The sequence below is a fragment of the Sinocyclocheilus rhinocerous genome, unplaced genomic scaffold (assembly GCF_001515625.1).
Source record: "Sinocyclocheilus rhinocerous isolate Xijiao unplaced genomic scaffold, SAMN03320098_v1.1 scaffold514, whole genome shotgun sequence".
In the NCBI taxonomy this organism is placed as follows: Eukaryota; Metazoa; Chordata; class Actinopteri; order Cypriniformes; family Cyprinidae; genus Sinocyclocheilus; species Sinocyclocheilus rhinocerous.
The window spans coordinates 458,886-472,427 of NW_015658605.1; the positions used below are offsets into that span (position 1 = coordinate 458,886).

Here is a 13,542-nt window from a genome sequence, read left to right on the forward strand (position 1 = left end):
AAAAAAAAAAGTTGCCAGCCACCGCCAGCGATTTTGATGATTTTCACTCAAATTTGATGGCCTCCAGTATATTTTGCTGTATGAATATTTGAATATGCAATACATCAAAATAAAGATCAGCACCTCTACTTTTAAACAAAAAAAAATCAGGTTTATTCTAGCTTAAAGCATTCTTTTTTTATCAACACTTGAATATAGATAGGTTTCATAAAAGATGCATAATTTTGAGCAAAAAGGTAAGAAAATCAAATTTTTATCAAAAACTACATCTGGATAATATTCAGTACGATTATCAAAGCATAAATCCAGTAAATCGCTTCTATCAACACCTCCAAAGCGTGCACAGACATATACCACTTCCTGGATCAACATTTTACTCCGTAACATTATGCAGTTTTCATTTATATGCTGTCTATTGTTGATGATCGTGTTATTTTTCATATGCATCTGTTTACATAAGAGATCGCTCGTTTCTCCGTCCTGTACACGTGTGTTTTTGTTCGGGAGGTTTTGTACTCGTTCAGAAGATGCGTAATAGCGCCCCCTAGTGTATAACAGTGAAAACACGGAAAGCCGTAAAAACTCGTCTTTGGCTGGGACGCGTTTTCTTGTAAAAGACGAGATAACTCGTCAATGGCGGGGAAAGAGTTAATAAGACTTTTGTAGTCTCACCAATAAATCATCAAGACAATTCAAACACTTTCATGACATTTAATTCGTGAACTAGTTCTTGTTAGGCGCAGCCATCGCTGTTAGCCCACCGGAAATAAGTTTACCCAGCGTGGGTCAATCCGGAAGCCAAAAACCTGGAAGTGTGAAATTGGCCTATTGAAATTATATGTGGCCGGCAAAACATAATTTACAAATCATGCGGTTTCACATTGTCAACACAAGGTGACAACACTAAATTGTAGGTCAGATGTAGCAGTAAAATGCAAGTGACAACAATTTGATAACTTGTATGCGCTGCCATTTCTTTAATGCACAAAAATTCCTAAACGCACCAGAAGTGTAAAGTTGATGACTTTTTGAGCAATGTCGCCAAGCGATGTCTCTATATATTGTATATTGTAACTAAAGTTATTGCCACAGTACATTTTTCTATATCGTTGAAAAGTGGTTGTTAAAGTTTGGTGATAGAGTTAAGATAGGGTTAAAACATATCTATAAAACAGTACAAATGGAAATATATAACTATAACAACTAACTTTAACTAGTTACTTTACAACTCCAGTTGGCCTAATGTACTCCCTCTTGCTTTCCTTCATTTTCCTATTCTTCTCATGCTATTCTTTTATAAGTCGTCTTCATTTTCAACCGCATACCTTCTCCTCTTCTTTTGCTGCTCCTCACAATTCCCTGGTTGGCTCTCAGTTCATTTTGCTAATATCTACTGCGCTCCCTTCAACCTATCAGAGTCCTCCGAGGGTCTCGCCAGCGCCTGCTGAATAAAGGCTGATGCTTAGCAGTATTTGAGTGTGTGTGGCCTGCATTTATATGTGTATATTCAGATTTTGTATTCTAGGATAAACCTGCATGAAGATTGAGTTCATATTTAAGTTAAGTAAACAAGTTAGTGCATTTGATTCCAAAGAAAACAAATGTTTGTCTTAGTATTATCTATCTATCTATCTATCTATCTATCTATAGAATCCCATTTTAAATGATCCTGTGCTATTTTACTCTCAAACATGTCACATTAGGAAAGTAGAATGAATCGCAGACACTAGTTACAGTGGTTATGTACTACTGCATAGTGTGTATTTGCATTACACATTATAAAAAAAGCTGTCTGTTTCTGACCGGAGCCTCACCTTACCATGATCACCCGACTGAAATTATGTTTTTGACAGCAAACCTGCACTCCACAAAGACACACACAAACACATTATTTTTGACAGTGGCTAATGTAAATGCTATATGTTGTATCGTACACTGACATTGATGTTCCACCCACCTTCATTCCTCGCTTTCTCTGTTATGCAATGACTCCTGGGTAATTCAAGCTCTCTCCTGTCACGGTCCTTTCTCCAGTTTATCCACATTCAGCATTCTTCCTTCCCTGCTGGTCCCGTTTCTATCTCACTACACTGAGCCTCTCTAACTAGCTCATTACCCTTTCTTACTGTAGGTTCTGCACTGGTTCCCGTCCCTATAGACTGTGAGGTCGTGCCATTATATTTGTATTTAATGAGCAAGTTGTTTTAGATACCTTACCAGTTGAATCAAAGCATAGCAGCAGTAATAGATGCTGAATTCATGTCATGACAGAATGATCATATTTAAGACATAGGACATTAAAGAATGTGAACAGCACAACTAGGATGTTCTGTAAGTCTGCACTTTTGGGGTTGGCAGCTGAAGAAATCAAGCCATTTGGTCATAATATAGTGCAACTGTCAGAGAGGTCATAACAGAATTGTGATTTTATTTTGTACTTATTGTCTGTACTATTTGGAATACAACTCATTTATCATTTGGAATACGAAAATACTGCATATCCTTAATTTTCATGAGAATCAGGGTTCTTAGAGCTTTTGATCAGTGATTTTACAGGACTTTTCTTTGTATGTCTTTCTTTCCTTCCTTAAAATTTCATCCATCTGTCCATTCATCCATTCATCCATCCACCCTCCAAGTTCACAGGAGGAAAGTTTTTGTTTGTTGGTTTGTTTGTTTTTAATTGAAACTCACAATTTCTCCATGCATCCACCCATCTTCCAAACCACTGGGAGGAATGTCCATGTGTTTTTGTTGGTTTCGTTTATTTATTTATGACTTTTCCCAAGCTGGAAATAGGGGTGTGCGATATTGACAAAAAATAATATATCGATATTTTCTGGGATTTTATCGATGACGATAATTAGACGATATTTTGCTGAGTGTGTTGTTGTGCTGGTACCTTAAGGACATAATATAAAAGTCCATCATCCATCCATTCTCCAAACCAGAGTTCATGTGTTTTTTTGTTCATTCATTCATTCATTGACTCACTCACTCACGTTTTCAGATCTGCAAATCACTATTTAAAAATTTCCATGACCATGGGAGCCCTGTCTCACTTGTGTCACGTGTCTGTTTTTTCCTGTTACAATTCATTGTAAGACATCTGACATGAGGACTTGCGGAAGCCTGTGTTGAGTGCTGCAGATGAGCTGTTATACGTCAGTGTGACGCGGGCGCATGTGGCTGAGCTCAGCCCGTCTGTAACCCACTGGAGTGTGGGAGTACCTCGTTACCATGCAAACGTATTCATCACACACACACACACACACACACACACGCACACACACACATGCACACACACACACACACACACACACACAGACAGAGAGAGTGAACCTTTTAAAGTCTTATTGTGATTTACTAACACGCTGCCTGCCGTAACAGCTCATATGTTTACATCGCCCAGAGAACTAATGATGATGATAATGATGACCTGGTAGAATAATGACAGAGAAATCAAAGTCTTAATTAATGGCTGAAAAAAGCAGATCTGTTTTAAACAGAGGAGACGCTTTGCACGGCGAACTAACAACTGTGTATAAAGCTGAATTTGGCACTTAGCTTGAATAATCCGCATTAACTAGAACACTCAGGTTCCTGTTTCCCATTTACAGTAGGTGCTGCTCTGTGAACGTGCAAAATGAAATCACTGACAGGCAGAAAGATTGGTTAAACAAAGAATCCGACCGCAGCCCATAATCACAAATTTATTTATTTTTTTTATTTTTTTTACTTTAGGGAACACATATTCACTATTAAAGGGTTAGTTCACCCAAAAATGAAAATTAGGCTGTGTTTTACTCACTCCAGAGCCATCCTAGGTGTATATGACTTTCTTCTTTCAGACGAATCCAGTCGGAGTTAACAAAAAATCTAAGGCTTTGTCTGTGCTCTTTCCATTTAGAATTAGAGGCAACCACTGTATTTTAATCACGATCCAAACAAAGATGCTGCATACATGCATCATGAACAGTTTTTAATCTAAATTAGATTGACTTGATCTTTATGAAACTATACTACATAAAACACATCTGAACGAAGCAAACAGCAGAAGCTCTGAATGAGATGCAGATTCACTCTCTGACAGCAGGTGGCGCTCATGGAACAGCAGATACAGCGTTTCCTTGGTTATTGCTGTAAACAAAGCAGCGCTGCGCTTATAAACACTACTGTAATATGCATTATACAGAGACGAGATGAAAAGAAAACAGCATCTAAACTGTTCTGAAGACAGTCATATAAACCCCATCACCAACTGTTTCACGATTCGTTTAACATCTCAACAGACTTCAATCCTCACATATTTGTATCGATTTTCAACCGGCTCAATCTTAGAGTAGGAAGACTTGAAATAGTATTTTCTCGTAAAATATGCTCCAATAATCTTTGTTTTATTTCTATCTTTAAAAAACCTGACATGTATTGTGAAAAGCACTATACAAATAAAAGTGAACTGAATTGAAAAGTTTCAATTTATATTAAATGCAGTTAACTAAACTTTAGAGAGCCTTTTTGATCCACTTAGAAATGAAGTACATCTTTATATGTATGACTTTGAAATATGATTAAAGTGTACTGCTGAATGTACTGACAAGCATTTGTGGTAAACTAAAATATACTTTAATGTAATTTTTATTGAAACTTGTGTGTTATGTATTTAAATATTTTGTAATTACACATTTGTAATGATGAAGTTGCAATGAATACATGACATCTGTGAATTTAACTAAAATAGACATTTAGGTTAAATAAACTTTACATTTGTCCACTTTAAATGTAATAAACAAAATCACACATGCCATGTTTTTATCAGCAGTCGTGCTGCCCTGTAATCTGTCAGTCTGTGTGAACTTGTGTTTAGTCTTAAACTCATAAGACATGAGTCTGTGACCACAGGGTGAAATTAAAGCGACATACTTAACTTTACCTTGTTTAAAGAAGGCTAAAAGACACACACACACACACACACACACAGACACAGACACAGACAGACACTACACACACACACACACACACACACACACACACACACACTACCAGAGCATAGTTTCTGTTTGCTCTAATTTTAGCGCTCAGCGCTGGCTTTTATAGACATGCATTACATCATGTCTCCACAGTGTGTTCACTTATTTCTAAAAGTATTCCTTTGTCTCTTTCTTTTTCTGTGACATGGATAAATTGCAGGCTTATCAAGCTGTCTTAATAAGGGAAGTGAGGTGGAAAGAGAAAGAGAGAAACAAGGCTGGAGAACGTAGAGAAATGAACAGATGTTTCTTATAATGAGAGGACGAGTGTGAGCAGCAGACAGCTGTGCTGTTCTTACCCTGCCACAAACAAACTCCTTCATCTCCACACCACTACAACACTGACCTTCAGTACAGCTCCGCTTTGACTAAAGTTCAACATTTTGGCAAGAGTTTTTCATGTTTTTGAAAAGGCCTCTTTAGTTCACCAAGGCTGATAAAAAATACAGTTAATATTTTTACAATTTAAAATAGCTGTTTTCTATGTGAATATCTGTTAAAATGTAATTTATTCCTGTGATCAAAGCTGAATTTTCAGCATCATTACTCCAGTCTTCAGTGTCACATGATCTTCAGAAATCATTCTAATATTTGCTGCTCAAGAAACATTTCTGATTATTATCAATGTTGAAAACAGTTGTGCTGCCCAATATTTTTGTGGAAACCTTCATACTTTTTTCTTTAATTAACAGAGAACATTTATTTTAAATATAAAGTGATTTAGTTTACAATTTTGTCAGATTAAAAATCACAGCTGATATTAATTCCTGTAATAAGAAACAATTCCTGTAATAAAGTATTATTAATACTTTAATTTAGGGACCAATTCTCACTATTAACTAGTTGCTTATTAGCATGCATATTACTAGCATATTGGCTGTTTATTAATACTTATAAAGCACATATTAATGCCTTATTCTGCATGACAATATTCTAGATCCCTTAATCCACCCCATACCTAAACTTAACAACAATCTTACTATTAATAAGCAGCAAATTAGGAGTTTATTGAGGCAAAAGTTGTAGTTAATAGTGAGTTAATAGTTAGAATTGGTCCCTAAACTAAAGTGTGACCGAAACATGTAAACTACACCAATTAAAATATAATTTTTATTATTAGTAAGCCGTTCAAATCAGATTGGATTAGCCATATTCAAAGCAGCTGTAAAATGACTATAAACGCACACATTTGATCCTACTCTGTCACAAACAGCCTAAAGTTAGGCAAATATTGCATACTGGAAGACTTGTTTATTCCACTTATTAATAATAAATTATTTTAATCTGCTTGCCATTATGCCTAAGACCCCCAAAACACCGCAAACATGGTAAAATCATCGTAACACACAGCCCTTTGTGACTTCATCACAGACTAGTTTGCTTGTGCATCAATACATCTTTTGAAAAACACCAATAGTATTTATATTTAATCATTGTTGGGTTATGTTTTGCATCATGAGAGACAGATGTGACTCCTGCGTGAGGCCGTGTTAGTGTGTTAGTGAGTGAATATGCACTCGTTCTCCCGTCTTTGGATAGAGAGCTTGGTGGAGGAACAGACAGAAAAGTCGAACTGAAATGAGAAGGAGAGAAGTAACGGTGAGAGAGTAGGAGGCTGATTTCATGCATTAGCTACAGAGCATCTTCTCATGCTAATCAACAGACTACTGCGGCACAACAAATCACCAGAAGAACCAGCGAGGGAGAGCTGAGAGGAAGATGAGGGGGAATAAGGTGCAGAGAAATACAGAGCAGAGCGAATAAGAGCGAGAGAGAGAAGAGCACAACATTACCACCCACTCACCAAGACTCAATCTAGCATCTCACTTACACGTCTTCCTCTCTTAAAGGGATAGTTCACCCAAAAATGACCCAAAAAACCCTCATGTCATTCCAAACCTGTGTGAGTTTCTTTCTTCTGCTGAACACAGAAGAAGATATTTTGAAGAATCCAGAAGGTTTAAAAGCGAAAACATGAAGATAATGTTTTATTAATGCACTTACATTAGTTCTTGAGTAAATGAGTGTTCTTTGAGGACGGCTTTTCCAGGTGGATGAATGCCTGGTTATGTGTTACTAACATGATTCCTGTGGGTGGTGTTTGCACCATGTCAGCAGTGCTTTACAGATCCTTACGTTATGCATGGATACTAAGTGGAAGTTAGCGAGTTTACTCTTTTAGCTGTTTTTAATTTTATCAAAGCAGTCTTATGTAGTGTTATAATAATATGGTTATACTTTTGAACTTTTTGAGACCATATTTTTTTAGACTTTTTCCGGTAGGTGTATTTACTGTAAATGCGATTCCCATTGATTTATACACGCTGAAGGACACAATAAAATAGCTGTCTGTGGTAATTAGCATGTCGTGTGCTTCTCAACTGGTGGGTCATAAGTGCAAAATATTTAAATTCTGAAGACATTTACAGAGCAAAATGGTCAAATTTTATTTTTCAGCCATTGTCATGTTAATAATAATTTAGCATATTTTGGACCTATGCAGTTCTTCCCTTGTGAGAAACAAGTGTGCTTAATTGTATTGAATGTGCACTTGTTGTGTACTTAAAATCTTAAAAGTATATTTTTAAAAAACTGTAGTTGCAGATAATATAATATGTGACCCTGGACCACAAAACCAGTCTTAAGTGTCAATTTTTCGAAATTGAGATGCATGCATCATCTGAAAGCTGAATAAATACGCTTTCCATTGATGTATGGTTTGTTATGCTAGGACAATATTTGGCAGAGATACAACTATTTGAAAATCTGGAATCTGGAGGGTGCAAAAAAATCTAAATATTGAGAAAATCGCCTTTTAAAGTTGTCCAAATTAAGTTCTTAGCAATGCATATTACTAATCAAAAATGAAGTTTTGATATATTTACAGTAGGAAATTTACAAAATATCTTCATGGAACATGATCTTTACTTAATATCCTAATGATTTTTGGCATAAAAGAAAAATCTATAATTTTGACCCATCCAGTGTATTTTTGACTATTGCTACAAATATATCCCAGCGACTTAAGACTGCTTTTGTGCTCCAGGCTCACAAATGAATTGAATTGAAGGCCACTTAAAGAGAAACACTTTCGTGACTATGTTTCTTAATCTTAACACTTAAGTACACTAGCAAAAAGTTGCATTTGTAATAATGTACATTAAAAGTGTTACTTTGAAGTACTTTATAAATCATTATGTTTTAATAATCTTTTGTCATGTCGTGTTAACAAGCATGTGTAAAGTACTTATGATTTTATAGTTTATTTATATTATTTAATATTATAATTTTAACTAGTGGGTTGGTAGTACATTTAAAGTTTCTATATTTTAAACGTACTAAATCGCAACTTCATAAATGTGTAATTGTAAATATATTTAAATACATGACATACAAGTTTCAATAGAAATTTAATTAAAGTGCATTTTAGTTTTAGTATCACTTATACTTATTTAGTATACACTTTAACCATATTTCAAAGACGATATAAGTAATTATGAAATTACGTATAAAGATGTACTTCAGTCCTGCTTAAGTGGGTCAAAAAAGCACTCTAAAGTTCAAACAATTGCATTTAATATAAATAAATATAAACCATTATGCATTGTGCATTTACAGTAAGTACTTTTCAGTAAAGTCAAGTACTTTTTTAAAAGTGTTCAAAAAGTGTACGTCTTTTTCATGAGGGTTGGCGAAAAGTTCAGTGTTTGAATTTGGCAACATTTGATACTGTGTTGGGTCACGTCTTGTAACATCAGGTTCCTGAAGCAAATTACTGACACAGAAATTAGTTTAAAAATACCCTTTAATATTAAACTGACACCTCAGTGCTCATCACTGTAATCTCACTCACTTTCCATTCCACCTCTGTAATCTAGGTTTTTTTTAGGTTATAAGTGATTGCTAATACACTAATGCACTAGTGCACACCTTTCAACATGATTACTGACCTATCAGGAAGAAAATATTGTTGGATATAGTAAGCTTAAAAATATTTACCCACTGATTTCAAGAACCCTCAGGTGACGAGGTTCTGCCCGCAAAAGAGCTCATGTAGTATTGCTGATAGAGACGGATATGATGTTATATGTTTGGGGATTTTAACTCCCTTCTAAACACTTTTCTCTTTATTTTGCCTATTCTGTACGGAGCTCTGCAAATGACATAATGGCTAATAAAACAAAAATGGTTATGAATTAAGAATTTGTTCCCATGACTTAATTTTTTTCCTCATTTTAGTAATTTTCCTCATTTTTAACTATATTAACAATTTCCTCAGTTTAGAATCATTGCCACAATTTAGATAAAAGGATGGAACAAATGAATTAAATGTCCACGAATTAACTGTTCATTCCAAAAATGAAAATTTGCTGAACATTTACCCTCAGGCCATCCAAGATGTAGATGAGTTTGTTTCTTCATCAGGTTTGTAGAAATGTAGCATTGCATCAGTGTCTCAGCAATGGATGCTCTGCAGTGAATGGGTGCCGTCAGAATGAGAGTCCAAACAGCTGATAAAAACATCACAATAATCCACAAGAAATCCACACAACTCCAGTCCATCAGTTAACATCTTGAGATGACAAAAGCTGAAACAGATCCATCATTCATTGTTCAGCAAATTTTCATTTTTGGGTGAACTGTTCCTTTAAACCATTGCCTCTATTTAACTTTATTAAAACAAGTGAACAAATGGGTATAACGTGGCCACAATTTTATTAAATGAGGGAACTAATTAATAAAGTGTGGCCACAAAGTAATAAGTTGTGGTAAGTAAATCTTAATTTGTGGCCATCTTTTTCTTTCTTCTGCATGTCATGTGCAGGGCTTTGTAGATTTTTGAAGCCAGACATTGTAAAACGGACCATATGAACTATGCAGGGGTCTATTAGTTGTAATAAAATGTTTTTTTTCGACCATATACCATGATTTTAATGCTGTGGTAATCTTTGAAGTACCTTAAAAGCATTTTAAGCACCATGACCTATGAATATGTTAATAAAAGTATACCATAATATATATCAAAATACCATAATATTACCTGATACACCACAGTATTTTATACTGCACTACACTACTTTGTACCTTTTCTATTTCTATTTCATATGATAATTCATTACGTTGCTGTTTACCCTTGTGAAAATGCATACTTTCAAAAAGAGCACTTATTACAGAAACAATATACTTTAAAAGAATGTACTTAAGTGTGAACTGAATGTAATATTTTCAGACACGCAATTGCATGTTATTTACAATTAAATGAAAATGTATTATAGTTAAAATTTATATTAAATACAGTTAATTTTAACTCACTTAAGTAGGACATCTTTATATGTAATTTTATAATTACTATTATTGTCTTTAAAATATGGTTAAAGTGCACTGCTGAAGGAACTGACAAGCATTTATGGTAAACTAAAATAAATCTTAATGTCATTTCTAATTTGTAATTACAGATTTGTAACAATGAAGTTAGTAAATTTATATATTAAATGTAATATCAAATTAAATTATTAAAACATTATTTAAAATGTCTCTTACTTAAAAAAAAAAAGATTTAAACATAACAAAATGTCTCTTAATTTTTAAGAGTGTACTTAAGTGTTAAGAAATTGTCATGAAAGTGAACTGTCTTTAAGTTCACTTATGTAGCGAATCAGCTCATGGGGAAATATGAATAATTAATCATTTAAGTGGCCTTTTATGTCCTTAATATATTATCTGTAAGTACAGTTTTTTTAATATACAGTAGTCAACATTTGAAGTGGATCAAAAAAGTTAATCAAAGTTATCCAATAGCACAAAGTTTCCTGTGAGGGGTAGGTTTAGGGGTAGGGTTGGTGTAGGGCAATAGAATATACGGTCTGTACAGTATAAAAACCATTACGCCTATGGGATGTCCCCACTTTTCACAAAAACAAACCTGTGTGTGTGTGTGTGTGTCTCTAATCACATTTATTGGAAAGCAATAGAGGTGCTAGCAGACGTTACAGCTGTAAATTGCTTGTAGTGTGTGTGTGTGAGTTGTAAAAGAGGGTAATATGTTTGTAGTACAGCTTATCAGTGGATATATGTGCTGTTTGCTTTTACATTATTTCAATGGAAAACCTGCAAAACTTTTCAGACTTGTAAAAATCTTGGCTGTTTTGAATGAAATACTGGTTTACTGCTTAAATATACTGCCTGCTATATAATGTACATGTACATTTCAAACAGTATTATGTTACATTGTTGTCACATAACATTGCATGTCTACTTCAGCAGGAAGGATCAAGGAAATAAAAATGTGCAGTACTGTTCAATAGTTTGGAGTCAGTGAGTTTTTATTTTACTTTTACTTGAAAGAAATTAATCATTTTGTTTAGCAAGGATGCATTAAACTGATCAAAAGTGACATATATAATGTTAATGTTAATGTCCACAAAAATATTGGGCAGCTCAACTGTTTTCAACATTGATAATAATCAGAAATGTTTCTTGAGCTGCAAATCAGCATATTAGAATAAAATTCAGCTTTGATCACAGAAATAAATTACATTTTACTATATATTCAAATAGAAAGCAGTTATTTTAAATTGTAATAATATTTCACAATATTACTGTTTGTACTGTAATTTCGATCAAATAAATGCAGCCTTGGTGAGCAGAAGAGACTTGACAAGCCCAAACTTTTGAACAGTAGGGTAGTAGGTCATCAAGGTATTCAGTATGCATACTGAAAAGTTGCTTACTGCGCACAGTATGCATGCTGCGTCCAGCAAATTAAGTCCAAGTAGTACCGTGGTGTGTTCCGGACATTATGTCTAATAAGCACTGTGCTGAACATTCCTCTCTCTTTTCTCCTGCAGGCGAACTCTCCACCAGTGGTGGTAAATACAGACACACTGGATGGCTCACCGTATGTAAGTATTATGCATATTTTAGTCTTTAGATCTAGAAATTACTAGTGGTGCAGACAGGAATGATACCTCAAACCAAGAATACCCAGACAATGATAATAATAATGCCTTGGCAGTAGGGCTGTGCGATTAATCGAAATCGAATCGAAATCGCGATTTGAGACGTTGCGATTTCCTAATCGCAAAGCCTGCGATATGGACGCGATATTACTCTGTTCCAGAGCATATGCATGACTGCCAGCCTTGAGTTGCAGTTGCAGTCTTACTAACCAATAGAGTGAGCGCACCTCCGTTCTCCCCAATCAGCACTGCTCTAGCCAACTGCGTAAACACCCACCATTAAAAAAAAATAAATACAGAAAGCGGGAGAGAGACAGAGTGGGATCATGGCGATTTGATATTTTCCCCCAAATCGCACAGCCCTACTTGGCAGCCACCCACAGTGCCCCTGTTGCAGCTCACAACACCCTAGTTTTGAGCAGTCAAGCAACACTTAATATTTTCTTCAGATAACGTAAAAGTCTAGTTATGCATTTGACCACTTGTAAAATAAAGAAAATAAATGCATTGCTCAAAACTGTAGGAATGGAAGTTCCACCTTTCAGTAAAAAGAGTCGGTTTCTTTTAATAGCTGGAAAACAATGCTATATTTGCATGTCTATTACTGTGTAATGCATGTCTTAAGCTGATGTCTTCAAGGGACTCACATCGCATGTGTTGTCTTGTAGGTCAATGGAGCAGAAGGAGAGATCGAATATGAAGAGATTACGTTGGAAAGGGTAAATCTTACAAACAAGTACAGTGCTGTATTTTTTAACATAGGTCTTTCTATGTATGGCTGGGTGCCTTTTCCAGTTTGACAAGGTATTTTTTATATTTTTAATATGAAGTACTATTTTGTAAGAGTGAGATTTTACATAACCTTTGTGAAAAAAGAAGTATGCTTAATTATATTGAATGTGTACCTCAAATCTTATAAGTATATTTGGTAACACTTTATTTTAAGGTGTCCTTGTTATACATTACATGTGCTTACTATTATAACAACAATTAATTATACATAATTACATGCAAGTAACCCTAAGCCAAATCCTAACCATATAGTAAATATATGTAGTTAATTAATATTACTCAGTACTTAAATGTACAATTACACTGTAACAAGGACACCTTAAAATAAAGTGTAACCGTATATTTTTTACAAAACTGTATTTGCAAATGATATAATCTGAATTAAATAAGGCCACTAACTTAAAGAGACCCTTTGATGGCTGTTTCTTAGTAGACCTTCAAAAAGTGCTCTTCGTAATGTTGTCAAATTAAAAGGTTTACTTTAAAGTACATTTTAAATCATTATGTTTTAATAATCTTTTGTTGATTATTAAGGAAGCATACTTATGTTGATGTATTGACTAACATACTTAAGTACTTGATTATAATTTTATTATAAGGTAATTTAACTTTAGTGTGCTATTCAGAATGACATTTAAATATATTTTAAAGGGGTCATATGATGCGATTTCAATTGTTACAAGCTCTTGGTGCATAAAGAAGATCTGTAAAGTTGCAAAGACTAAAGTCTCAAATCCAAAGAGATATTCTTTATAAAAGTT

At 34.5% G+C, this 13,542-nt stretch overlaps 1 protein-coding gene across 1 annotated transcript in view; it reads left to right on the forward strand.

The window, feature by feature from the left end:
• The window catches only part of LOC107722747 (disks large homolog 4-like), a gene marked incomplete at its 3' end in the record, with an annotated part of 84,626 nt that overhangs the window by 57,027 nt on the left and 14,057 nt on the right, over positions 1–13,542 (forward strand). The window contains exons 4-5 of the mRNA XM_016531213.1: positions 11,879–11,932; positions 12,658–12,708. Coding sequence (XP_016386699.1) covers positions 11,879–11,932; positions 12,658–12,708 — 105 coding nt within the window. The remainder of the gene's footprint in view (positions 1–11,878; positions 11,933–12,657; positions 12,709–13,542) is intronic.